Raw genomic sequence first — 26,493 nt, 5'->3', positions numbered from 1 at the left:
GACACCACACCGTCCGTTCGGCATTTCGGCTTAGTGATGCCCCCTAACTAGCCTGGGACCCACAGTCTGCGCCCCCAGGATCCCTCCCAGCAAGCCTTGCTGTCAGCCTACATGTTCTACCCAGTTGTGTGAATCCATCCTGTCTTCACCACGAGGGCACGTGTCTCTTTCCTTGGGGCATAGTGGAGTAATACGTTTCTTCTCCTTCGTTTTTCTCAGCTTACTGGGTGAGGAAGGTGGTGGGGAGAGCAGTGCTTGAATCCCCTGGGATAGGTCTTCCCCCTGTGGCAGTCCCCAAGATCTCCCTCTACCTTTGGCCCTTGGCTATTGGTTGATCTGTTAGCTTTTTCAGGGGCTGTGAGTCCCGGCACAGGGCACTCTCTCCCTGTGGAGCGCCCCTGGCCAGGGGTGGTCTTGGACCTTGACAGACAGGGTACAAACAGGCATGAAGAAGACGACCAAGAGAAAGAAGTGCCTTGCCTGAAATTCCTCAGATATTGTGTGCAGAGGCCTAATTCAGATCTTATTTATTTATTAATTTTTTTAAAGAAATCTGCTTATATTCATAGCCTTGGTAAATGATAAGCTGTAGGTCAGCTAGATTTTGAAGAAAGATAGCCACGTTCGGTAATCTTAATAATGTGATCTGTGTGCTTTTAGAGTTGAGAGAACGAGGCTGTGGAAATTCCCAATTTCCACAGTGTTGTAGAAAGATCGATGCCTCCCCTTTCCATGTGTGCGCCTTGCCTGGCTTAATTAGATCTCAATTAAAGTCCTTGGTTGTGTTACAATAATTCCCTGCTCTGTTCCCCTGGTAACCTTTCACTGAAGCATTCCAGAGAAAGCCTGGCCTCCTTCCCCATGCCGTGGACGCGCCCCCAGGCTCCGCCCGGAGTCAGTAGCCCCCATTAATTGTGCTGTAAGAGGGCTGTCCGTGAGGGAGCCTGCGTTTCCCACTGACTTGCCGTCTTAGAAGATGGCATGCATTCACTGGGGAAAAAAAAATTACCCACTGATGTTAATGAATTAAAACCAATTAAGAGAAATCCTTATTAAAATAGTTTAGGTTGTACCATTCAATGTTACCAAATTGGATTGCGAGTTACTTATGAGGATAGAGATAAGCAAAAATGGACTGTCAGAAGGTTCACAAAGCCCCTGACGCTGAATTTGGGCATCTCAGATAAGAAGAGAAATAGGGTTTAAGCGATTTTTAAAAACCTGACCCTAACCTTATTTTATTTTCTACATTGCACCGCTTGTATAAAGTGAGGGCAAATGCCTGAAGACTTTTTAACTGCTCAAGAAATAATTTGTTATCCTGGGTTTTCTTTCCTTAAAAGTATCTCTTTTTTGGAGCACAGAATGCTTTCTATTCTGTTTCTTTTTCTTCTCCATACAGTTTATAGATACTCCCTGAGGGAGGAGAAAAAGGAAAGTTCTCTATGATCCTGCTAAATTTTTCTATTTTTATGATTTTTCACCTTTTCTTTATAAGAGGATGAAAGAATCTGCAATGGCTCACTGAGAAAAAACAGGTGTGATATCCTCAGCTCTGAGTACATCGGCCCCTCGTGGCTTCAGTTACCTCTGATCGGAGGGGGAAAGAGATGCATCCGAGTGTACATTTTTTTTAATTTTCTTACAGATTTTAAGAGATGTTAATGAAATCCAAACTTATAAATATGGAATTATAAAAGGAGCATTTAAACCGCTAAATAGAATCCAGAACAATCCAGTGGCTATCCTGGGCCATACTCACCCCCTCCCTTGCCACGCCTCATTTGGGCATGGACACACTCTTGAGATCCTAAGGAATCACTTATCTGGATCGTGTCCTCATTCGGGTAAAGCCTTCAATGTCTGTGTAGGAATCGTAGTTGTTTAGGGGCATCTGTGCAATTTTTGTGTCCCTTTAAATAATTTCAGGATCTGGGATTCTAGAGAATCAATCTGTGAAGGCATCTATAGAAATGATCCGAAAACACATAGCCAATGGATTTGTGTTCTGGGCCAGTGCTGCTGATAGATGGACACTGCTTTACCCAAGCCTTTACTTGGGACCAGCCATCAGAACACTCTTGGGAGGTGACCAGTTGGGGTGCAGGAATGGGGAGAGACTATCAGGTCAGGGACAGAGCAGAGCTGGGCACTGAGGGGCTGGTGAAGAACCGTCTCCGTGGTGTAATTACCACACTGTATAAATTACACCAGGGTCGTCCCACCACTACTGATGCAGTCAAGAAACAAGGAAGAGCTGAAGAAGATGTAAACAAAAATCAAGTTTTAAGTTTGGCCGGAACAACAGCAACAAAATGACTATAATGAGTTCCATCAGTCCAACAGCTAATGTCTATCTACCCCATAAAATGTATCAGCCTTTGTTAAGGCATTGTGTACCAGGACAGTAAGACAGACCTTGCCTTTGATATGCTAAAAATGGGACCGCTGAGACCCACACATTAAAAATAAAGGGTAAAAACAGGGGCACCTGGACGGCTCAGTTGGTTGAGCAACTGAGTCTTACTTTCGGCTCAAGTTGTGATTTCATGGGTTGTGGGATCGAGACCCATGTCAGGCTCGCTGATCTTGCTCCGCCCCTCCCCCCACTCACCCTCTCTTGCTCTCTCTCAAATACATAAATAAAAAGAAGGGTAAAAATAGATGCTAAACAAGTAATTTGAACAATATTTTATCTAAGCATAGAGGAGTGAACTGTTTATTTTGCCCAAAAGGATCAGGAAAAATTTCATGAAAATAGTAGTATTGAACTGGCCCTTGAAAGACAGAAATTTGGACAGATGTATCAGAGGACTGAGGTGCCTAAATTCTTGGTAGGAGGCATAAGCAAAGGCATAAGCTTTGAAAATCCATAGGATGTTTCAGTTTTACCCAGAGATGTGACCAAAGAGGAAGATGAAGCCAGATGTGAATGATCATTAAGGACCACGAATGTCTTGCTAAGGAAAGAGTGTTTACCTGTGGGCGGAGGCGAGCCCTCCACGTTTCAAACATGGAGTGATAGGATCACGTACTTAGTTCAGGAAACTAAAATGCAGGTGGCTACACAGACGGGATCTACAAAGAAAGACTTAGGGTAAGGAGAGAGACAAGAGGCAGGCTTTGCAGAAAGCCCCAATGAGAAATGACACTCATAGTCCCTTGGCTGGCACATCCAGAAAGGGGATGAGTGGAGGGTAAAACAAGGAACACTGGAATTCTCTGTGATAAAAGTACGATATCTTCTCTGGCTAGTTTTAAGAATAAGTTAAATGCTCTTCCATTGGAAGTATCTCACTGTGCTTCTGCCTTGTCATCTCCCATCAATACACCAAGACTAAATTCCTCAGCTCTGTGATTCCAGAATTTCTTAAAGAAAATGAATGTTTTGCCTGGGATCTTTACCACTGATGTTTTACATATGTGTTTGTATTTACTGTTTCTGTTGACTGATCATATTCTTCTCATTATATACTCCTTTAAGAGGAAAACCTCAGACGATAAAATCAAATAGGTCCACAGAAGGACCCTACATAATTCCATAACCAGCTTCGCTCTCTGCTGTTTCCCACCCTTCGCACAGGGGGGTACACTGTACACATAGGATGGTGAATTATATCTCAGAGGTCAAGTGTATTATGTCATTTCTTTAATAGAACTCACTCAACTTATTTTTTTAAAGAATTTATTTGAGACAGAGAGTGAGCATGAGCATGGGGAGCAGCAGAGGGAGAGGGAGAAGCAGACTCCCTGCTGAGCAGGGAGCCCGATGTGGGGCTCAATCCAAGGACCCCAGGAGAGACCTTTAGCTTCCAAATTCTATAACATAATTGGGAATCTAATCTTAGAGTCTAAGTCAGCCCTTGGCCACCTTCTGATTTACTATCTGAGGGCATTTTCTCTGGGATAATACACTGATCTTGTTTTTGTGACTGCCCAAGTTAATATATCTGTAAATAGGTCATTTTTAGTTGAGACTGTTGTGAGAAGGTTGAGAGAATGGTCAGCCTCAGAGAGCCAGGTAATATCCTTTATTGGGTGTAGATGTCATCTTTACTCAGTAGTAGGCATAGAGTGTCCCATCATGTCCATAATTTGGTGTTTAAAGAAGCCGTTTGAGTTGTACTCCCATTTTCCAGAATGTGACATGTAATAAACACTTAGGTAAGATCGTCTTACTCTCTGGGGTGTGTCAAGTAAAACAGGTTTTGATTTCTTCTTTTCAAGCTTCTGATAAGCATATTTGACAGGTCTTTTTGCAGCTTCTCTTCCAGTGTGTTCTAACCATCCAACAGTCTCGAAAGCAGGTGTTCCTCCCCTGGAGTCCCTGAACTCCCCACGGGCAGGCTCTTAGAGAAGTCTGTGACTCAACAACAAAGCAGGTCAGAAGCCACTGGTCCAAGTGGCGTAACACAGAGTCTTTTAAGACCCGCCCTGGGCTGATCAGTAGAACTAAGAAACAGCTGCCTAGTTTTGGGGTGGACCTTGGAGGAAGATTCTGCTATCTCTGCCCCCAGCATTGCTCAGCCACTCCCCTCCCTGCCCCACATCGGTAAGTGAGGGCTCAGGATTCCTGGGACTGTATCTAATGGACAAGAGTTTACATCATTTGGGACCCATAGCACGGAACTCATCGATCTGGATATTGTACATCATTATTCCCAATTATTCATTCACGTCCTATCGCTGCTTTTATAAATGACGGCCCTTTCTGGCATGGAAGTGAAATATGAGGGAGCCCTAAATTTCAGCAATAAATCTAATTCAGTTTTATTTGCACAATCTCAGAGGACTTCCTCTTACTTGCTATTCGTGCGTTGGACGCTGAAGATCGATTGCTTGTTTGTTTTATTCTTCTGTCGTGTGTTTATCTTATGCCGTAAATCCCGGGACCGGGAAACTTACTGCCACAGCTGCGGAGACCAGGGCCGGTGTCAGCTGGGAGTCGGAGGGGCCAGAGCCCGTGAACTTATCTTGAATACGATGTCGCTGGCAATAAGAAGCAATTTCATTGCCTGGTTGTTAATTTGGGGGCTGCATTTTAAAAGAGTAAGAACATTTTTAAGGATTTACTGTGGGTCATTCTGAAAAATAACTTGATCCAATTAAATGAATCCTGTTTATCTAAAAAAATTCTAGTGAACTAAACCATCAAACTATACGTTTTACACATCGCTAGGAGTCTCTTTTGTTCCTGTTATTCAAAACAAGGGCGTAATATGTTCTGTTGCATATGTTATTTTCATGTCATGGTACTTAAAACTGCTCTATACCCACAACATGTAAACAAGAGGAAGGCGGCCAAAATTGTGTTTGTCGGTACAAGTAAGGAGGAAGAAAAGTCTGTTCAAATTGGACTTCGAGGTAGCAACAGTCAAGCTGACTAGTCCTTATACCTGTACTACCCAACAGAATTTTATCAGAAATTGCAGAACAATAACACTTGGAGGCAGCCTCCATTAGGTCTCCACGTTTAATGCATTCCCTCCTCTGGCACCAGTGTATACCCTGGCCACGCCCACCAGGAGGCGGGGCAGCTTTAATTTTCAGGGGTTGATGAAAACCGCTGCTCCTCCCCAGTTCCGTGCTCCGCATGGAATAAACTGGGTGGCCAATGAATGTTTGCGACAACATGTTGAATGTTGTCCAACTTTCTGTTCAGGCCTTTATCATGCAAATAAATATTTTTAGAAGTAACTATTCCTTTAGGAAAGTGAATACGCGGGAGAGATTGTATCTATGACTTGGACAAACTTGAAAGCATTTAAGTGGGGCTTCTCTGTGGCTCAGTCTTTAAGTGTCTGCAGCCGGGTCAGGTCATAATTGCAGTGATTGAACCCTATGGCAGGCTCCCTGCTCAGCGGGGAGTCTGCTTCTCCCTCTGACCCTCCCCCACTCATACTCCTCTCTCTGTCAAATAAATAAAATCTTAAAAAAAAAAAATGAAAGCATTTAAGTTTACCAAAAGATTCATCTTGTGAGCCTCAAAAAACAATTCTTTCCGTAGCTCACTTAAACTATTTAATGTAGAACAATTCTTTTTATAAAGATCATTAGAGAAACAATAATATCTAAGGCAAAGTGCAGAGAAAGAAGTTTCCTTTGCATTAAAAAGAAGATTTAATACAATGGGAATGTCTACAATTAATGTGCAATCTCCAAATCCAGTCAACTTTTCTTTGAGGACATTTTATGTCGTTTTTCATTTCAGTTGCTTTATCTGGCGTGGCTAGATTTATAGCCATCTAAAAAGATAAACCAGCAGTCTAGATTTTGTCTTTAGCATATAAAGATTTTTTTCTTGCTTGAAATGTTAAGTGACTTCCAGTTCCTCTAAATATTCAAGTTTGTTGTTTTTGCAAAATTCCCATAGACAAAGAAGAGTGGAGGAAAGAAATTGTAAGTGATTCTCGGAGCTTCTTTGAGTGGAGGTGTCCAATGCCTGGAGCATAGAAGGTTTGAGTTGGTGCCGGGTGGCCTTGGGTTTTGTGAGTTCAGAGGATGTGTTTGAAAGAGCCCCAGGTGGAGGCAGGGGCCTAGTGGAGCTGGGTTATGGATAGGACCATGAATGTCTTTCTGTGGGGCTCAGTTGGGTTGGGACTTGGGATTTTAATTGTCTTTGGCTCTTATATTAAATGGATTACAGAACTGGGCTGATCACCTTCTAATCATGGCATAGATTAAAACCATTACAAAAACAGAGATAGAAATGATTCTTAACTTATATTATTTAGGTAATTCAATTTTTCACATCCTTTATTCATGTAAACTTTCTCTTGGAGTTAGGATAATTTTCAAAATGCTTTTGAAGCTAAAATGACTCCTTGATAGAGTCACAATTTTTTATGTCACAAGGGACTATATAATGGGGCACAACCCTGCCAGTCTGGTTAGACCACTGACATAAAGATTATTATACTTGAACAAATGAGAAATTGTTCAAAGCACGTGTCTCACTGTAACCGCACCATATCTGCCTGCCTGCCTAATTTTTGTTCTTTGAGCGGTATCATGCTACATGACAAGTGACTGAAGTTTCTAAAATAAAGATACTGTTCATGTAAGACGCAAGCATATTCACCCTAACTCGCTAGATGGAGAATGATCCCTGCTTCCCCAAATTACAGAAGGGCGCGTGGCACAGGCTCACTCCGATTCATCCTTCGGCGTTCCTTCCGTTCTGTCGCCCCGTGCGTTCTTGACAAGATGCTGCATTCGCTCTAGAACCCGCAGGCAAAATGCATCTTGTGTGTGTCTTTCATGACACAAGCCTTACGATTTTCAAAGTCACTTAAAGCCATGAGTCATGCATAAGATCTACATCACCAGCGGTGATGAAAAGCGGTAGAAAGCAAAGGTAATCCTCAGTAACGTATCCAACCACATTTTAAGCTATTCATGAGCCAAAATGATTATGTTTAAAGAGAAAACCACTTCTCTATAATTTTGTTCCTTGTGTTTTCACAACCGCGTGTAGACAGAACTCTAGGAAAACACTGCGTTTGGCTGAGAAGAGGAATATCAACTCACGGTTAGGATTACAGGGTGTTTTTTGTTAGTGAAGGCTTCTCACTCTAAAATACGAAGAGCTCGGGGAGACGTTGTGTCCCCTGATAGCTGGCAGGCGGACAATAGTCCCAGCGCTACCATTTCATCAGCTCGAATCTCAACCGGGCAGCTGGTTTCCAATGGCTGCTCTTGTTCAGTCCGTCCCCCAGTCCTACGGGGCGGGCAGTGTTCGTTCCTAACCAGGCGTCAGGTCAGTGCATGTCACCCAGCTGGAACGTGACGGAGCTGGAGTTGGAGGCTCGGCCTTCCAACACTGGAGGAGAGGCGCTCAGGACACCCCCCTCCCCCGATGAGGGTCACCGAGCCCACGCCCCAGGGGGGACAGGCTGGAGTGACCATTTTTTGTCCTTTTAGGGGACAGAAGGCAAACCCTTTAGAAAAATTTTGTCCTCCAGTGTCATGATACCTACAAAGCCGGCTGCAGCTGGCAGCTGGTTCAAGGCAGGCCGTCGCGTCACGGGCGGGCCGTTCTTCTGTGCCAGCAATGGAGAGATAGGACGAGGCCACAACCAGTTACTGTCACCTTTGACATATAAATATAACGATGAAAAAGAGTAAGTCTTGATTAAATCCTTAGTTAACATATGACTTCCAGGAGCAAATAGGGTTCATTCAATACGGGCTCCAAACTTTGGCCAAGGGAATATTTTGCTCTTTCTATACATTTATAACTATTTTGATTCAACAGGACATCTTTAGGCTTAATGAATTCTTCATCAATAGCCATTTATTCACACTGTCTCTTCCACGTTGCTTTGTTATTCTAAGTGTTTCTTCGGAGACCTAGGACCGCAGAGCACAGGTTAGCCAGTCGAGAACAAGCGATGTGCTGGCGGAACACTGGTTAAAACTGACTTCTGGGGGGGCGCCTGGGTGGCTCAGTGGGTTAAAGCCTCTGCCTTCGGCTCAGGTCATGATCCCAGGGTCCTGGGATCAAGCCCCGCATCGGGCTCTCTGCTCAGCGGGGAACCTGCTTCCTCCTCTCTCTCTCTGCCTGCCTCTATGCCTACTTGTGATTTCTGTCTGTCAAATAAATGAATAAAATCTTAAAAAAAAAAACTGACTTCTGGGAAACAAAGCAGATTTCATTCCTCGGGCTTATTTCCTTTTTTCGCATTCTTTATATTTTTCTATTTGTTTAATTTATCACTTTATGGATTACTCAAGAAATACATGAGCATGATTTTATAGTAAAGGTTTAAGTAAAGTGAAAATCCTCTTTAACTCTACTACTCAATCCTACAAGTACCTGCCCAGTGAAACCCGAATTCAAGAAGAAAAAACCCCCGCAGGCTTCATTGTGCGTGTATGTGTGCATACACGTGTGTGCTCACGTGTGTGTGCACGTGAGGCTCCATGGTGGCCATGACTTGGGTTTGAATGTGCTTCTGCAGTTTAGATGGCTTCAGAGTGTCCTGGGAAGAGTTGAAGTCTCTCATAGTCATTCTCGGCTTTAGATCCCTTCTTCTAGGGGGTGCCTGGGTGGCTCAGTGGATTAAGCTGCTGCCTTCGGCTTAGGTCATGATCTCAGGGTCCTGGGATCGAGCCCCGCATGGGGCTCTCTGCTCGGCAGGGAGCCTGTTTCCTCCTCTCTCTCTGCCTGCCTCTCTGCCTACTTGTGATCTCTCTGTCAAATAAATAAAAAAAAAAAATCTTAAAAAAAAAAAAAAAGAGATCCCTTCTTCTATGGATGAGAAGTTAAGAAAAGTTCTTTTACCCTGATGCTTTTCTGCCTCAGTTTTGGCAAAAAGGCACACAACAAAAGACCATGTACAAATTTGAAGGGGGAAAAATGTATTGCCAAGGAGTATGTAATGATGGACTTTTAAAATCCTTTTGCCCGTCTCAGAATGGAGAGTCCCTCGAGCCTTCTGTTTTTCCCAAAGACTTCTGCAGATCTGAGGTCAGGGCTTATTTTCTGGAATCCGTGAGAGCGGTAGAGCGTAATGGCTAGTACCTCGGGAGTTGGACAGACTCTGTCCAACTCCAGCCATCGGGCAAGTTCTTTCTGTTCCCGGGGCGTGGGTTTGTTCCTGCTGCCCACCTCAAAGCATTGCTGTGAAGATTAAATCAGATGTTGCCCTCAGCACAGTGCCCAGCACGCAGTAGGAGTTTCGGGACGTTAGCTCTCATTATCTCTGTCTTCCATCTCCATCATCATTGTCACCATCAGGGTGTCTGTGCGCAGGAGAGCACCGCCCGAACTCCTGCCTTGGTTGCATCTAGTCAGGATACCACTCAAAACCCTTGAATCAACAAGGCACCCATGGCCATCGAGAGCAAGGCTACTGACCCTTGATCAATAATCCAGAGGATGTATTTCCACTTCTCGTGTTATTTCTTAAACACACACACGCACACATTCTTCACATCCTTCTTCATGCTTGATTTTAAGCATTTCGCTTTTCTCCCTCTGCTTTGTGTGGAGGAGAATAAGGCAACACGGTACATATTGGCCACGGAGGGCGGAAGCTGGGGTCTATGTAGCCATGTGTTTCTGCATCCAGAGATCACATATAGCCAACCCACCCGTGTTAAATGCACGCAGAAGAACTCAGTCAAATTAAAAGCATGGTATAGACAAGCTTGTGAATCTAAAGAAGAAAACCTTTTACTTTGATCACAGTCAAAAGAAAAAAATAAAGGCTTTTTCAAAAAAAAGTTTCATACTAATTTAATTTATTTAAATAAATCCTCATGGGCATGTCTGAATCGCCATTGATGCTGCACTTTGTCCCATTTGATTGATACGTTAGAATAATACCAGAAATGCTAATTACTCTGTGTTTTTCTTAGGAGATTTGCATACAGGGACTAGTTGAATAAGGGGCTTCACGTTTATTGACTCAAAGAGAATAGATGAAGACAAAGACTATGTATACATGTGAATGAGTATTTTCTCTTTAAGCTGGTCATTTATCCCAATAATGATTCCGCTGATCAAGATACTCAAAGTCTTTTAAATGGATCCAAAGCAATATTGAATATCAAATATTGATCCTTTGAGGATAAATTGGATTTTTCAGAAATTTCCAAAAATATTTTAGAACCAACTCTTGTAAATGAGATGAATAACAAATCTAAGTCATGATTTAGGTGCAAATTGAGATGTTATATGAAATAATAGGGCTGGCTATCTTATGTGGACAGGTTTCTTGGGTGGAAAGTTTTCTGTTTTAAAAGAAGATTTCCAAAACATTTTGAAAAATGGCAACATCGTTGCAATGATATGTTAGCCTCCAAAAGCAGTTCCTTTGAAGGAAAAATACTCCATGAGATGTATACATTCTGTTCTGTTAAAAACGGTCTTACATTCTTATCATTTTACTAAATGTACAGTTTATTTGTAGACAGGACTTTTAAATCTGACTTGGGACTATTTTTTTATTGAGAATATATAGTGAAAATTGCTGTGAACACAGTGTTTAGCAGGATTTGTTAGCATTTGATGGTATTAGCGTTCAGATTTCGCTACTTGAATCTTTTTGATTAATGAAGATTTTTCAAAGTTTTTATGTAATTCCTGATTGATGACTGGCAGATTTCAATTGGGGGACACGTGTAAAATGTATAAAAGCTCATATACTATGGTGATTTTTTACTGCAAGAGACTATGACAGTTCTCATCTCCCCCTTAAGCCATGTCCCTGACGCCCTGATTTGTTTTCCAGCAATGGCGAGCCGGCAGGTGGATATTGCGACTCAGGGCTGGTTCATTGGTCTAATGTGTGCTGTCGCTCTCCTGATCTTAATTTTGCTGATTGTTTGCTTCATCAGAAGAAACAAGGGTGGTAAATATCCAGGTAAGAAAGAAAGAAAGATTAAAATTGCCTTACAATGCTGCATAATTATTCAAAACTATAAAGAAACAATGAGAGTGATCATGCAGATTGCAATAAGCGTATTTTCCCAGAGCCAGAAATTTGGACTTTCTGTCCCAGCAAGTTTTGATGCCTTTTTTATTTTTTATTTTTTTTTTTGGTAATGGGAACCTAAACATTGTCAAGGATCAGAAGGTATTTGGGGGAGTAAATTAATCTGTTCTCTGAAGATATTAGTGACTCTGCTTGCTTAGGCTCCGCCTAAGTCCCAGGTGCTACACCTAAAACCAACAGGCAGAGGGTGAAGGTACGTGGAGTCTTCTAGAGGAAGTACTGCATGGGCTGAGTCTTGATATCGTGATGTGTCTATGGCTAATGGTTTTGTTCAATTCAGTGGATCCAGTGAATTTACATTTTCTTTCCCTGGCCATTTCCCATTCAGTGGCCAGGAAAAAAAAAAATCCGCCGAAGAAATGTGCTGAAACCATTTGTAACCTTGAATATAGGTAATAAATAGATGGGCCAAATAGGTTGTCTCAGACCAAAACAGCCAAGTACATGCAGGGTCACATCACCACATAACCCATCTGCTGGGGTAGGACAGCTGCTGGGTATTAGAATCATTTTCCACCGAGATACAGCTCAGAGAGTGCGCTCTTGAAAACTTTGAATAAGGGAACAAGGAATCAATAGGTCATATTATCCCTTTGAAATTTTTTAGTCAAAGAGAAGGAAGATGCTCATGCTGATCCTGAAATCCAGCCCATGAAGGAAGACGATGGCACTTTTGGAGAATACAGGTGAGCTGTTGCTTCTCATCCTCCCCTCCCCTGCCCCACACAGCACACACGCCGAGCTCATGCAGACTCCCGCTTATAGGATGAGGCCAGGAACAGGCTCTGTGGCATTTCCTATTTCCCTCAAATATCCGTTTAGAAACACTTCCATGTCTCCATGGCTACACATCCCCAATGAAAATGTCCTCACTCTTCATTAAAAAATAAATTTCCATCTTAGTCCCAGGTTTGGGGCCAGAGTGCCTTCCACTCCACCATATTTCTCCAGAAGCGTTGTTGTATTGCTCAACCTAGGCAGAGCTTGTGTGTTATAAGAAGAGTTAAAACAGCAATAGAGACACTACACAGCTTGCATTGTGACAGAAACTACACTTGTCACTTTCTTTTTCTTTTTTTTATTTATTTATTTGACAGAGAGAGATCACAAGTAGGCAGAGAGGCAGGCAGAGAGAGAGGAGAAAGCAGGCTCCCCGCCAAGCAGAGAGCCCGATGCGGGACTCGATCCCAGAACCCTGGGATCATGACCTGAGCCGAAGGCAGCGGCTTAAACCACTGAGCCACCCAGGCGCCCCCACTTGTCACTTTCTAAGCAATGAGTTTATAAAATTGGCGGTACTCTTTTTAATCCTGGATTTGATGCTTGCTTTTCCAAAAGAAATACCTATATCCCATCCATGAATCATGAAAGGACAGCAAGGCTCTTTCAGAAGCTGTAAATTAAGACTGCCATAGCCCTCTAGGCAGTGTGCTAAGTCACAGAACTTTGATCATACATTCTTGGCTTGGCTCCATCATTAAGGATAAATTTTAACATAACCTAGTGCTAAGTCATGAAAAGAGAAGGGGGGAGAGACAGAGGGAGACTCTCTAAATAAAGATATTCTTACCGAGGATTTATATGTCTTTTTAAAAAGAGAGAGTTGATTATTTTGGATATGTTTAAAATCAGAAATAAGCTCTATATTTATTGCTATAAAAAGTTGGGATTTGGGGCGCCTGGGTGGCTCAGTGGCTTAAGCCGCTGCCTTCGGCTCAGGTCATGATCTCAGGGTCCTGGGATCGAGCCCCGCATCGGGCTCTCTGCTCCACAGGGAGCCTGCTTCCTCCTCTCTCTCTGCCTGCCTCTCTGCCTACTTGTGATCTCTCTCTCTGTCAAATAAATGAATAAAATCTTTAAAAAAAAAAAAAAAGTTGGGATTTGGGTTTCCAAAGGAAACTTGCATTTGTAAAATGCCTTTATTCCTTGTTTTTTCTATCAGCCTCTTAATTATAAAAATATAGTATTTTAAATATGCCCTGAGCCCAGACTGAACCTTTTTTGGCAGAAAAAAAGGCTTTTAGGTGAAATGAGATATTTCGTTATTGTGATTGCCAGATGACATTTATAGATATTTGTGCTAATTTTTAATCCATCTCTGGAGCTCATTTTTGGTATTTGCACATCAATATCATGAGGGGCTAAGGAATGTCAAGGATAAGAAATATGATAACTGATTGAGAAAAACCATATATTTTAGATACATTTGGTGTCATATCAGTCATATCAGTTTCCACGCAGATACAAGTGTTTGAGCTTCATGCCTCAGCACCTACCCCTTCAGAAACTCTGACCTTCAACAGAGATGATTATGATTTGTAAAACTTCTCAGAATTTCTGTACCTCGTGATACAGTAAGATGTCTAGTGAGGGTTGTCTGGACGTCCTATGCTGACTCTGGGACTCAAAATCTGTGGAAGCTTCCTGGGCCACCCCCTCCCCTCCACTCTCCTCAGCCATGGTAGGGCTGTGTGCAGATGGCCACAGTCTAGGGAAGCCATGTGTGACGCTGGGTGAGCTGCAGTCTTCGCTGGTTTAATTCACTCTTCCACCTGTACTTCCTGTAACGCGGGTGAGGCGATAATGACTAAATAACTTCTTAAGGTTCCTGTGGCTAGAATGTTACACAAGATAGGCACACCACTCCCTTCTTTATGGCGATGAAGCTACGTCTTCAGTGTAGCCTGAAACACCTGTATTGGCATGAAATGGAAAGAAAGCATGGCGCCACCTGCGTTCCTCACGTGGAGATGGATTCCTGTTGTCCATCATCATGCTTAAATCAATCCGGCGATGTGCTGCTTGCCTCGTGCCTCTCTAATGTCAGCTTGCTTTTCTGGTGGTGTGAAACCAGGGTCTGACGTAACCTGACGTTCACAGAGCAGCCATGTTGCCTACTCCGTTGAAATGTGATGGAAATCAAGGCTGACCCGGAACTAGCTCCCAATCCAGAAACTTCCTTTTACCATCAACCCAGCCCTACCCTTGATTCCTTTAGATAAGGCACTCAGTGTATCTGGGGTCTCCATCTCTTTCATCTGTAAAATAATACAGTTGCTCGGATATTAGATGATCACTGAAGGCTTCTAGTTTCTGTGATTTCTAACCTCCTCCACAAGATGTCTACTAACAACCTTTAATACAATTTGGGGTTCCAGAGCAGTACACGAGTAGTTCGTGGCAAGGATTTGGCAACTGGCCTCATTATCACTATGTTTACATTTATTTGGCCATATTTCTTTGTCTTGGTGTTCATTCATATGGGATATGTTTGTGAAGCATTTTCACACAGTTGTCTTGAACTCATGCCTTGAGTTCCTCAGAAGAGAAAGACTTTTCTTTGGGCCTATCGAGTACAGACCCGTTGGTTCATCTGTGAAGACAGAAATATTTTTCACACATGCAATTACACTGATGTAGGAAGTACCAAGGGAAGGTTCTGACCGGTGTCTAAAACTTAATACACAACCCAGTAATTCTTTTTTTTAACCGAAGCTGCCAGTCCACGAGGACAGTCAATCCCACAAGTGAAATCACTTTCCCAAATACCCAACCACCCTTTGCTATGGCTGTGGCTTCGTCTTGTGACTTCTTGACACTACCTCAGAAGTTTTCCGCTGTGGATTCTTTTCTAACTTAAAAACAAAAACAAAAACAAAAAGATTTTAGTTTCTTAGATGTTATGATGAATGAAAACGGTTCCAACTACTTATTCCAACAGATTTTTTTAAAAAAAATAATATATTGAATACATGGAAGTGTCATTCTCCTTCCTAAATCACCAGGGTCCCTTCTCTGCTTTGCACCTTCTGGAAGTTTTGAGCTCTGTATTGTTTATTGATGCTTATTCTTTTTCATTCTGAAAATAAATTAATATGCAGATCACATACCAACACAGACAAAATTGAGACTGTTGCTAAATATAAATCAATTCTGTTTATGATTTGCTCGTTCTCCAGCTTGAGGATGGAACAGTTTCTACATCGTTGGCTCTGAGCCAGAGGATATTTCGTAGTGCCAAGAGGGATGGAACTTCAATGGCTAAATTTGATTTTTTTTTTCCATAAGCTGTAAACTTGTGCCCTCCTTCCAACTCCCATCCCCAAGCAGTGACCCTCTGGTGGAAGCCTGCAGTTTTGTTTGTTTGTTTCTTTAATTATACAGACAGTAGAATCTACATCCTTACTAGCATATAGAAAAATCAGAGAAACAATGCAACTAACTGTGTAAGTATTTTTTTTTTTATTCTCTAGATCCATTCCTTTAGAAACCAGAATGAACCTAGGTCGTAAATCCTGTGACCATGGTACTTGAACCCATAGCATATGTGGAGGGTCTGGGCATGGGAATCTTGTCCTTCAAGGGAACATGGTCCTGTTCCAAGCATGCTAACCCATGCCCGTTGGGCTTGCATGATGTGAAGGTGGGTCACATATGATGTCTACTTTAGATTTATTCTGCTCACAAACATCAACTTGTATGTGAACAGTATAAATAATGACGGACCTTTAGAAGGAGTGTTTGGGTCATGAAGGTCACTCAAACTGCAGCAGGGTTTGGTGGGTTTGGTGGTGGGATGGCGACCACGGGAGAGTCAGACTGAATGATTACAGATTTGTCCATCGCTCCTGGACTTTGGTCAGTAGACGTTCAATGGGTACGACCTGTGTGTATAACACCGAATGAAGGGCTGCTGCAAAACAAAACAAAACAAAACAAAAAAACTCCTTAAATTTTATTCTGAGGGTAAGGAAAAGGAAAAAAAAAAACCTATACTCCGATGCTTTGTCCTACATCATGAAATTCACAAGGCATGAAAATTTGCTGACGCTAGAATTCTGAAAAATTTCAAAAAATGCCCACCATCTCTTCTATTGTGATATTACAATGATATTACAATTACATTCATTCAACCCGTATTTATTGAGTGCCTACTTTATGCCAGGCTGGGGAGATCTTAAAAATGATAGAACGTTATACCACTAGATTATAATCTAGCGAGGGACACAGGGAAGTAAACGGACAGTCAGCATCGTGTGAAAAGTGCTATGAAAGAGGCACAGCTCAGGCTGGAAGCCAAAGTCTACTGGGCGGGTGGAAGGAGGGTGATGAGGGAAGTCCTCCCAGAGGATGCCGCACAGGGACTGTTTCTACACCATGATGTGAACTTTCCTTTACGCTACAAAACCATCTTCATTCATGGCTATGAGGATCAAAAAGTATATTTTGGAGCCGTATTACTATTTTATGACTTATTTTGAAATTTGTTGAATCTTTGTCTTTAACCGTTCTCGTAAAAGGTAGGGCTGAATATTTTTAAGCTTTGGATACCGTGTAGCTAAATAAGTGTATGACTCTTAAGTCATCCTCCGTACCTTCTCAGTTCCTCTTGTTTGGGAAGCTTCTCTTTCACACTGACACTTGACTGAGCGACTTCCCTTGACATGATGTCAAAAGCGAGTTTGTTTACTATTTCATTAAGAAATTCATCTTTGAGTTGAAAAAAAGCCAAGCATTAATACACAGGCTTATAACAAGGCCTCACCTCTGGAAAGTTCTAAGTAAGTGTGTTACAGAGTATTTGTGAGAAAAAGAATGTCCCTGAGGTGGGGACTTGGGGTGGCGCGAGGAGGTGTGATGGTAGAGTGATGAGTGCTTCTATCTGTTGGGCACAAGTCACATGCCACACACTGTCCTGGTGTCTCATGTGAGTTTTTTTTTCCCATTTAACCTGATTCTAACGGAAGTGTGACATTACATTGCACCGCTTTTTAAAAACCAATCTTAGGAAGACAAGTTTTCCTGGAAAGATTCTGTGTATGGATAGAACACTCCTCTTCCTTTTCTTTCAAGTGCAGCCGACTTTTCTGTCTCATCCACTATGATCTTTAAGATGGAATGGATATGGGTCGCCTGGGTGGCTCAGTTGGTTAAGCATCCCACTCTTTTTTTTTTTTAAAGATTTTATTTATTTATTTGACAGAGAGAGATCACAAGTAGGCAGAGAGGCAGACAGAGAGTGAGAGGGAAGCAGGCTCCCCGCTGAGCAGAGAGCCCGATGTGGGACTCGATCCCAGAACCCTGAGATCATGACCCGAGCCGAAGGCAGCAGCTTAAACCACTGAGCCACCCAGGCGCCCAAGCATCCCACTCTTGATCTCAGCTCAGGTCTTGATCTCAGAGTGGTGAGTTCGAGCCTTGCCTGGTGTGGAGCCTACTTTAAAAAAAAAAACAAAACTAGAATGGATGCTTCTAGGGAGCCCCTTCTTGGCTGGTCATTATTCATAACTAATAGGATTGTGTATGTAAAAATCCAAAGGAATCAGGAAAATATTAGAATTCATAAAAGAATTTAGTGATGCTGCTTGACGCAAAATTAACATGAAGTCAATTTTATTTCTATGTACCAGCGAACACTTGGAAAATTGGATTTTAAAAATAATCCCAGCTACCATAGGATAGAAATATGATGTAGAAATAAAGCCAACAGAATGAGCTCCCAAATATTTCATGATCCTTTGTTTGATTTGTCTATCTTTGCACCAAAACTACACTATCTTAATGCTGTAGCTTTTAGTAAGTCTTGATATCTGATAAATCAAGACACCCCCCAACTTTGTTATTCTTCCCCAAGAATTTTTTAGGTATTCCTGGCCCTTTTGTTTATATATGCAGCTGAGAACCAGCTTGCCAAGATCCATGTAAAAACCTGCTGGGTTCTTATTGGAAATAAATTGAATTTAAGACTAATATAAAGAAAGTTAACCTACTTATGATATTGGAGTCTGCCCATGCACGCTTATGGTATGTTCTTCCATTTATTTAGCTCTTCTTTAGTAACTGAATTAAACTTTCATTTTCTTCATAGAGAGCTTAAAACATTTTTATTGGTTTTGTTTTTATATACTTCATATTTATATGATGTAACTGGAATCATTTTTTAAAATTTCATTTTCCAATTATTTGCAAGTACGGGGATAAAATTGACTTTATGCTAATATAATATTCAGCAATATTACCAAACTCTCTTTTATTCTAATGTTTGCCTGTAGATCCTTATGGGTGTTTTACTGACGTGTAACCTTATCGGTTATGAATAATGACATATGCCTTCTATTTCTTTTTGCACATTGCTTAGTACTTTCAATGCAGTTTTGGTTAGAAGTAATGATTGCAGGCATCCCTACTGTGATTTCTGATGGGACAGGAGTCTGTCAACATTCACCAGCAAAGATGATGTTTACTGCATGTTTCTTGTGAATATCCTTAATCAGGTCAATCAAGACACTTTATATTCCTAGAGTATTGAAGTTTTTATTGTGAATGGGTGTTGAATTTTACCAAATAACCTTTTTCTGGATCTACTAAAATAATCATAACATGTTTTTTTCTTCTACTAAAATGGAAAAACATCAATTGATGTTTTAATGCTAAAACAAAATTGTATTCTTTGAGTAAACCCAATTGGTCATACTATGGTATCCTTTTAGTAGATTACTAAATTCCACGGGCTTGTGACTTCCTTGGGATTTGCGCATCTAGGTTCCTGAATGAGGTTTGCCTGTAATTTCACTTTCTCAAAGTGTTCTGGTTGGGTTTAGGTGGCATTGTCATATCCGATTCACAAAATGTTGAAGGAGTGGTTCCTCTGACGTAGCAAACGTAGCATGTCCACAACTGAACTACTGACCATCCACCCCAAACATGCTGCCCTCTATAGTAAGGGTAATTCCCTCCTTTCTGTTCTCAAACCAAAAATCTTGGTGTCATCTTTTTCTCTATTATTCCACATCCAACCTATCAGAAAATCCTTCCTGTGCTGCTTTTAGTATGTCCATAATCTAACCACTGTCTGTGACCCTGGCGTTCCACTCTTGTCCGGGTCCCAGTCATCTGACTCCTGTGTTTTTGCACTAATCTCCCTGATCTAGCCCTGCTACCCCCAACTTTAATTCGGCTCTCTCCCCCCTTCAGTTCCAGCCACACAAGCTCCATTCCTAGAACATGCCAGGCTTGCGGTCACCTCAGGACATTTGCACAGCTCGCTGCACCTGCCGGAATGGCTCTCCCTCCAGCTATCCACCTGGCTATCTCAACTCTTTTAAGTCTTTTCTCAGGTGTCATCTCTACTGAGGCATTCTATGGACACCCTATTTCAATGTTAGCTTCTACACCATCCCCTGACACCTTCCATCCCCTTTACTGAGTTCCGTATTTTCCATGGCACTACTGACACCCTAGCGAGCTAATGGTTTCATGTGTTGGTTGTTTATTTTCTGTATTTGCTCCTATTAGAAGTAAGCTTAATGAATTCAGGGTTTCAGTCTGTTTCCCTTGCTGCTATATTCCCAACAACTAGAACGGTATCAGTGTAGGCACTCAATAAACATGTATTAGATGTGTGAATGGTTGAATGTGTGGATAGATGGCTGGCTCAAAGAACCGCCACAGACTAGAATTTCCTGTGGTGTGTTCCTTGGAACACTAGTCCTGTACAGTAAAATGAGTAAGTGGAATCCAGGTGACAAAAATCTGCTCATTAATGAACACTTCGATGGAATTTAGGGGCTCACCAAGTCAAGAACAATATTTTGCAGAAAGTATTCAAGCACAGCCTAGAGGTTAATGATTAAAGATGTGCACTTTATGCTCATAGCAGGTTGGGGATTAGATGATTAGATGTTCTGTCCCCCAAAGGGCCACAAGCACAAGTCACTTCAAGGTCCTGTGATGCCTTCCGGGTTGTCAATTAGCAGAACTGATCGTCTTGTTTATTGGGCCTGTGACGAGAGCTTGGGTCTTATTGCGACTGGTAATTTCTAGAAGCAGATCATTGTGTCTTGTTAAGCAAGTATTGTGTTTGCCGTGTTGAGATTTTCTTCTTGGAGAAAAATCAAAAACCCTGGTAGGAATTATTGGCCAAAGAGCCAGAATATTTGTGCATCTCGAAATGTGTGTATCTTGGCTAGAACCAAGTCACTGTCAGAGACAGAGGGAGCAGTAAAACCCTGGCACAAGCTGCCAGAGGAAATATGGCCGCTGACGCAACCACTTTTTGACATTATGCCTTTCGCTTTTTACTAATATTGCTTTATGTTTCCTATTCTGCCTTGCATTTTTGGCCTTCAAAAGGAAACAGTATGCTCTCATGACCTTTTTTTTTTTCTTTTTTTAAACCGAATGTCACCTTTTCAAGAGTCAGTCAGCATGCGTTCCTAGTGACACGACCATATGGGGAGTTCTAAAACATGCTCCCACTCCCGGATATTGTGCTAAGGGATTTCATAGAGAAATCATGGGGAAAAATTGAATTCTATAACACTTTTAAAATTCTTTTCAGATTCCCATCCAACACAGATAGGCTACATACCACACTGGGAGAAGAGAGCAGGGAGATAAAATTTCCTCTGACATTTTTTGACTCACTCATGCTCTTTAGAATATATCGACATGACGTTAATAGTACAAAGGTAGTGCTTTGAAGTTCAACTGTGTCTCTTTCCAAAATTAATCAGTCTTGACCCATTAACTAAAATTCTGACAGAAAAAAATATTGTTTACTATCAGTATAAGGATTTTGCTTTTCTTCTTAGGCTGTTTTCATTGTTTCTTCTGCATCCTTTTAATGGAATTTCTAGGTCTCTTGAAAGGTAAGGTTAAAGTTTAGAGCCTGGCCTTCACTTAATAACAAAATTATTTGAAAAGTAGGATTTTGCTTCCTCTTGCTCGGAAAACAGATCTCCTCATGTTTCACACTTAACCAAAATCATTCTCCATTCATACCCAAGGAATCCGAGAATCTCACACAGTTTAACATACTAACTTTTCTCCTTGCCATAAGCTTTTCCCTCCTTTTGAATTCAAAGTAGTGATGATTTTCAACTCTCCTCAAGTCTTCCTTTTCGAATGCCTGTGGCTACCTCTCAGTCGCTTCTAAATCGGGAGTGGGGATCAGTCACTGACACGTGCGGTGAGAAGCCATCCACCTACTGAAGACTTCATGATTAAACCATCCCTGCACCTGATTTTCATGCCAACCACATACCAGCCATCAGAGTCTATGTGACGATTAGATTTGGCTCGCGAGGCTTGGGTCTCCACCCGCTTTATCGTAACCTGCATGCATGGTCTTTAAGAAACAACACTTGACCCAAGTGCCGATCCCGATGAAAACGTTTTCTCTTTCTTCCAGTGATGCCGAAGACCACAAGCCCTTGAAAAAAGGCAGTCGGACACCTTCAGACAGGACAGTGAAGAAAGAAGACAGTGATGACAGCCTCGTTGACTATGGAGAGGGCGTGAACGGCCAGTTCAATGAGGACGGCTCCTTTATTGGACAATACAGTGGTAAGAAAGAGAAAGAACCGGCAGAAGGAAACGAGAGCTCCGAGGCGCCTTCTCCTGTCAATGCCATGAATTCCTTTGTTTAATCTGTAAACTCTCTGCCAACATCCCATTTCTCTAGAATGTGTCTCTTACGCACTTGGTCTGCCTTCTCATGCTAGGAACACAGAGGCAGGAAGGGTTGTGTTCTGTCGTACCTTAATATTATGAGAGCGGTGCAAACACGTACATGACTCAGATGATTTGTTCATGTGAACGGCAGTGCAAAGTGCATCCTTTCTCATTCGAAATAGGTATTCTTGTTCAGAACTGATAAAAATACTACAACACCATCAACCGATCACGTTATTCGCTCTTCGGGTACAGTTCAATACGCTGCATGAAAATTGCTACACGTGAAGGAATACCTGTGTACCTTGTTAAACATGGTTTGATACTTTGTGGATACTCTCCTCCGCTGAACCCCCTGAAATACCAATTCCGTTTTCATTGTCAAGAGTGTTACTGTAGTATTCTCTAGAACTCCAATGTCTTTGTGGGCATTGTGGTGACATTGGTGACTCTGTCTAGCTGTCGTTAGTCTTTTTGGGAGACTGTAAGCAACAGTATGTACAGGATATCCTTGCTACATGAGTTCACGACGACGGTCGCATTTGCAGATGCCTTTTGCTGAGGCTCTGTGACCGGCCTCTGCCCCCTGTCACTCCGTAGCCTCCTCATTTCTCTGGGTACTACCGCAGCACAGTGTTCAACTTCTCACACCTTCCCTACGGTCAGTTGTTCTTAGGCATAAACAATGTGTATTGCAATGCGTTTTGGCACAGAACGCCAGACCGGAAAAATCGAAAACGAATCACTTCACTTCCAAAAACGACTCCAGAAAGCACAGGGCAAGACACGTGCAGTGCCTTCGGACCAGAAGCATTCCATAACACGCTGCCTTCCGTGGCGGCCAGCCTGGCCGACGCGGAGCCCTAGCTTCCTGTCGTGCTCCACAAGTAACTTCTAGAAAGCAGAGGTCCTGGAAGCGGCCAATGCTGAAAGAAAGGAAACGTGAACAAAGTCAGTTAGACAGTGGATGGAAAGGAGCATTTCCCCATATGCATAAAAAGAAGCCTTAGCCCCACCTGGAGGGTATGCTGGTTTTGTGGGCTTTTGTAGTTTCTGTTCAAATGAGCCAACTGGTTCAGAAGGCTGTCGATTTGGGAGGGAATTTGGGGGGAGGGGTAGGTATTCCCAAACCGGAAGCAGACAACAGCATGCCAACAGGAAAGCTTTTCTCCAAGCCTTTTGAAACTCTCCGCGGCATTAAATAGTGTGTACGCAAATTGCCATGGACACATTTCCGACACTCAGAAATCTGATGAGTGCTAACAAGGCCAACAGTCCAAGGGATTACATTCGCAGTTTCCAGAACACACACACGTCCTACCGTAACCACCAACGATATCTGTCAAATGGTTTACCTCCAAATAGGAAATCCTCTAACAACCTATGGTTGAAGGAATGCTCAGTTTCATTTGCCAATAAATTGGTTTCTCATAACTTGCATCAAGTTTAATTTTAAGTAAAGCTTTTTATATGTAGATATTTTGTTGAATCTGTAAATACACTGAAAGTGTAGATGCTACATGCTTCGAGGTGTTGCCTACGAATAAGCGCGTAACCGATGTTGACGTCGTACTGTCTAAGAAGTTAGCTCATGAATACAGTGCATGGGATTGGAAAGCATTTCCTTAAATGCCTTTTGGGTTTTTATTTTCCCTTTTTTGCTGTGAAACTGAAATAGTGAACACTCTGAGATATTGACAGTGAGTTTCTAGATGGACTCCTCGGAGCTTGGCCTGTGGGGCTCAGTAGGCATCTTCGCTCTATGTAGGCAAAGCCCAGTCTGAAGTCATCCCGGCTCCATATTCCCTTTTCGCAGACCAGCCGTGTTAATGGAAATACAGAAAGACAAGATAGGCTTGCCTGGACAACAGTGAGCACAAAGATAAAAGTGACTTGAAGTTTGCTGGTGTTTGTTGGGGGAGGGGACAATAAAGGTACAGTTTTTACTCTTCCGTAACAGTAGACGCTAGAGTTTTCTGTGCATGAAAGGGTCACCTCTGTAATAGTGCAACAGATTTTGTATTAAAAATTAAATGTGGTTTTAAACATCCCTCTCTCTTTTGTAATAAGTCATGTTCCTAGTGGAGTGTGAATGTCCAAAGTAACGGTGTATTTAAACGTACAGGCAGATATGACTGGATTTCCATAAAAAAAAAATCACTATTAAACCATCTTGATCTCTTTGTGATCTTGAGCTTTTTCCATCTTTCTCCTGATGTTTTCAAATAGTGCAGATTTTTATTTTTGCCTTCGAAAGACATGTAGAGAAAATTTAACACAAAACTGAGAACAGTAGAGTATGGAGCTAATAAAATAGGGGACATGCCAAGAAATTTGTAATGAAAAGCAGGTGGAGATATGGCCAGCCTTTCGAGAAATGGTCGGAGAAATAAGGTGCTGCTGCCTTTGCTGAAGTGGGACCTCCGTGGGCCCGGTTCCCAGGTGCCCGCTGTCAGCCTGTCCCCGTGGCCGGACTTCGCCCTCCTCAGCCCCGGGCCGACGTGGATTCCTTCCCCTCTCCGCTCAGTGAGGCAGTTTGCGCATTTGCAATGATAGGGGTCTGTCACCCCCTCCCTCCTCTCCAGCCAGGTCGTTCCGGTTGTCTCAGACACCACACCGTCACTCCCAGCTGTGTGGCACGGTGGGCCTGGGACGTTGGAAGCCTGACCACAAAAAGCAGCGGTCCACTGGGGCCTTCCCACTCGGACAGTTTATAACGGCCCCGATTTACTTTTAGTGCCTGATTCTGGAAATGGCTTGTGGAGGCAAGGGAGAGAGATACAAAGAATTCTCACCCAGACTAAGCCAATCTCTCTCTCACGGGATCTTTTTCTACAAACTACCACCAGAGGGCTCCCGTGCTTTAGTCAGCGCAAAAGAAATGGCAGGAAAATGAAGCCTCGGGAGAAAACAGCACAAACCACTTTTCCTGATCAGACAGTGGTCTGGCGGGCAGAGAATGAGTGCCTGCTGCGGCTGGAGAAGATGGGGATTTGCAACTTTCTCTGACCAGTTCACACCTTCCAGGGAGCCGGTATGAGTCACTGTGATCCTTGTGCTCTTCTTCCTCTTTCTGATTGCTGCTGGCTGATCAGCAGGAGGGGGAGAGGAGGAGGGAGCCCCCACTCCCACGAGGCCCCCCATCACTGCCACAGGCTGGTGGGGGTGAGGATGGCAACAGGTCCTTAAAATGGTGTCCCCGCTCCCCAAGAGCCACCAGTGATCCAATGTTTTGTGATTGGATAACACAAAAGGCACAGTTTAAGGACAGTTTTTATTTCTCACTAAAAAAAAAAAAAAAAAAAAAAGCAGGCAAGGGAGAGAATACAACCAGGGTGTTTATGGTAACAAACAAACAGGTCTCAGGTTGAACCAGAAAGAGACCAGGATGGACATTCCAGCTCTGCCGTCAACCGTGACCGTATAGAGGTCACCCCCAACCACCACGACACCAGTCTCCCACTTCTTCAGGTCTAAGTTTCTCCAACTTCAAAACGTCAGAGAGCAGATGATTTCTAGCATCCTTTTCTGTTTAAATCCTACGGTTCCAAATTCCCCCTCCCCACACAACACTTCTAGCACTCACTACAGCCATGTATTTTGCTAAGTGGGGAGGGAAACAAGATGAGCAAAACCAGATGTGTGGTTCCTGTGCTCGCCGGTGCCTGGTGTGAGAAGACAGACAGGAATCGAATAACCACCCAAGTGAATGTGTCAATTCCAAACCAAGATGAGCCCTATGAAAAGAAGGCACAGGTTCCACGAGAGCAAGCAGTAGAAGGGACTCACTGGTGCCCCTTCTGACTGGAGTGGTCGGGAAGTCTTCCCTAAGGAATTAGGAGCTGGGTGCTGGGCACAGGAAGGATCCAGAAGGAGAATGTAGGACGTATGTCTGTACAACAAAGACCCTCGTGCCTGGAACAGAGGTGGAGCCCTAGCCAAGCTGGGTCCCAAGGACCCCGGGACAGGTTTTCAGTGTCAAGTGTGGAGTAATTGAAGGGGTTGAAGCAAAGGGTTGTATGATTGCATTTGTGTTCGGGCTGGAGGCAGAATTCAGGAGATTGAGCATGAGGGATGGGCTGGAAGAGGAGAGCTGGAGAGACCGACAGCCACGGGGGAGCTTCACAGAAGTTTAGACAACAGGTGATCGGGGCTGGACCCGAATTATCCCACTGGAGATGGGAAGTGGGCGGGTCCCAAAGCCATTTAGGAAGAAAACTGGAGGAGCAAGAGATTCGAAGTCGGAGGCTGAGGAACAGGGAGGTATCAAAGACAGCTCTTCAGTGTCTGACTTCTAACCAGATGTGAAGGTCACTGAAGGGGAACATCAGGAAGGAACCAGATTTGGGGGTAAATCATGAGTTCAAGTTAATAAATGAGCTTGAAAGCCTCTGAGACATCCAAGTAGGAAGGACTAGTAGAAATTGGATGTATGGACTTAATGCTCCTAAGAAACTTCTAAGATGAGGAGTAGTAATGAAGCCATGAGGCAGGGATGAGGTTGCCTAAGGAGGAAATACAGGCAAGAAGGCTA

The 26,493-nt window shown here is 42.9% G+C and overlaps 1 protein-coding gene across 16 annotated transcripts in view; it reads left to right on the top strand.

Annotated features, from left to right (window-relative positions):
* NRCAM (neuronal cell adhesion molecule) overlaps positions 1-24,147 on the top strand; it is a 279,250-nt gene extending 255,103 nt beyond the window's left edge. For all 16 annotated transcript variants that reach the window (XM_046020758.1, XM_046020756.1, XM_046020751.1 and 13 more), the window contains 3 exons: positions 11,241-11,372; positions 12,112-12,190; positions 21,697-24,147. In XM_046020758.1, the coding sequence (XP_045876714.1) occupies positions 11,241-11,372; positions 12,112-12,190; positions 21,697-21,934 (449 nt within the window). In that variant the 3' untranslated portion in view covers positions 21,935-24,147. The remainder of the gene's footprint in view (positions 1-11,240; positions 11,373-12,111; positions 12,191-21,696) is intronic.
* Positions 24,148-26,493: the final 2,346 nt, after the last annotated feature.

The sequence above is a fragment of the Meles meles genome, chromosome 10 (assembly GCF_922984935.1).
Source record: "Meles meles chromosome 10, mMelMel3.1 paternal haplotype, whole genome shotgun sequence".
Lineage (NCBI taxonomy): Eukaryota > Metazoa > Chordata > Mammalia > Carnivora > Mustelidae > Meles > Meles meles.
This window is presented reverse-complemented; position numbering and strand designations above follow the sequence as displayed.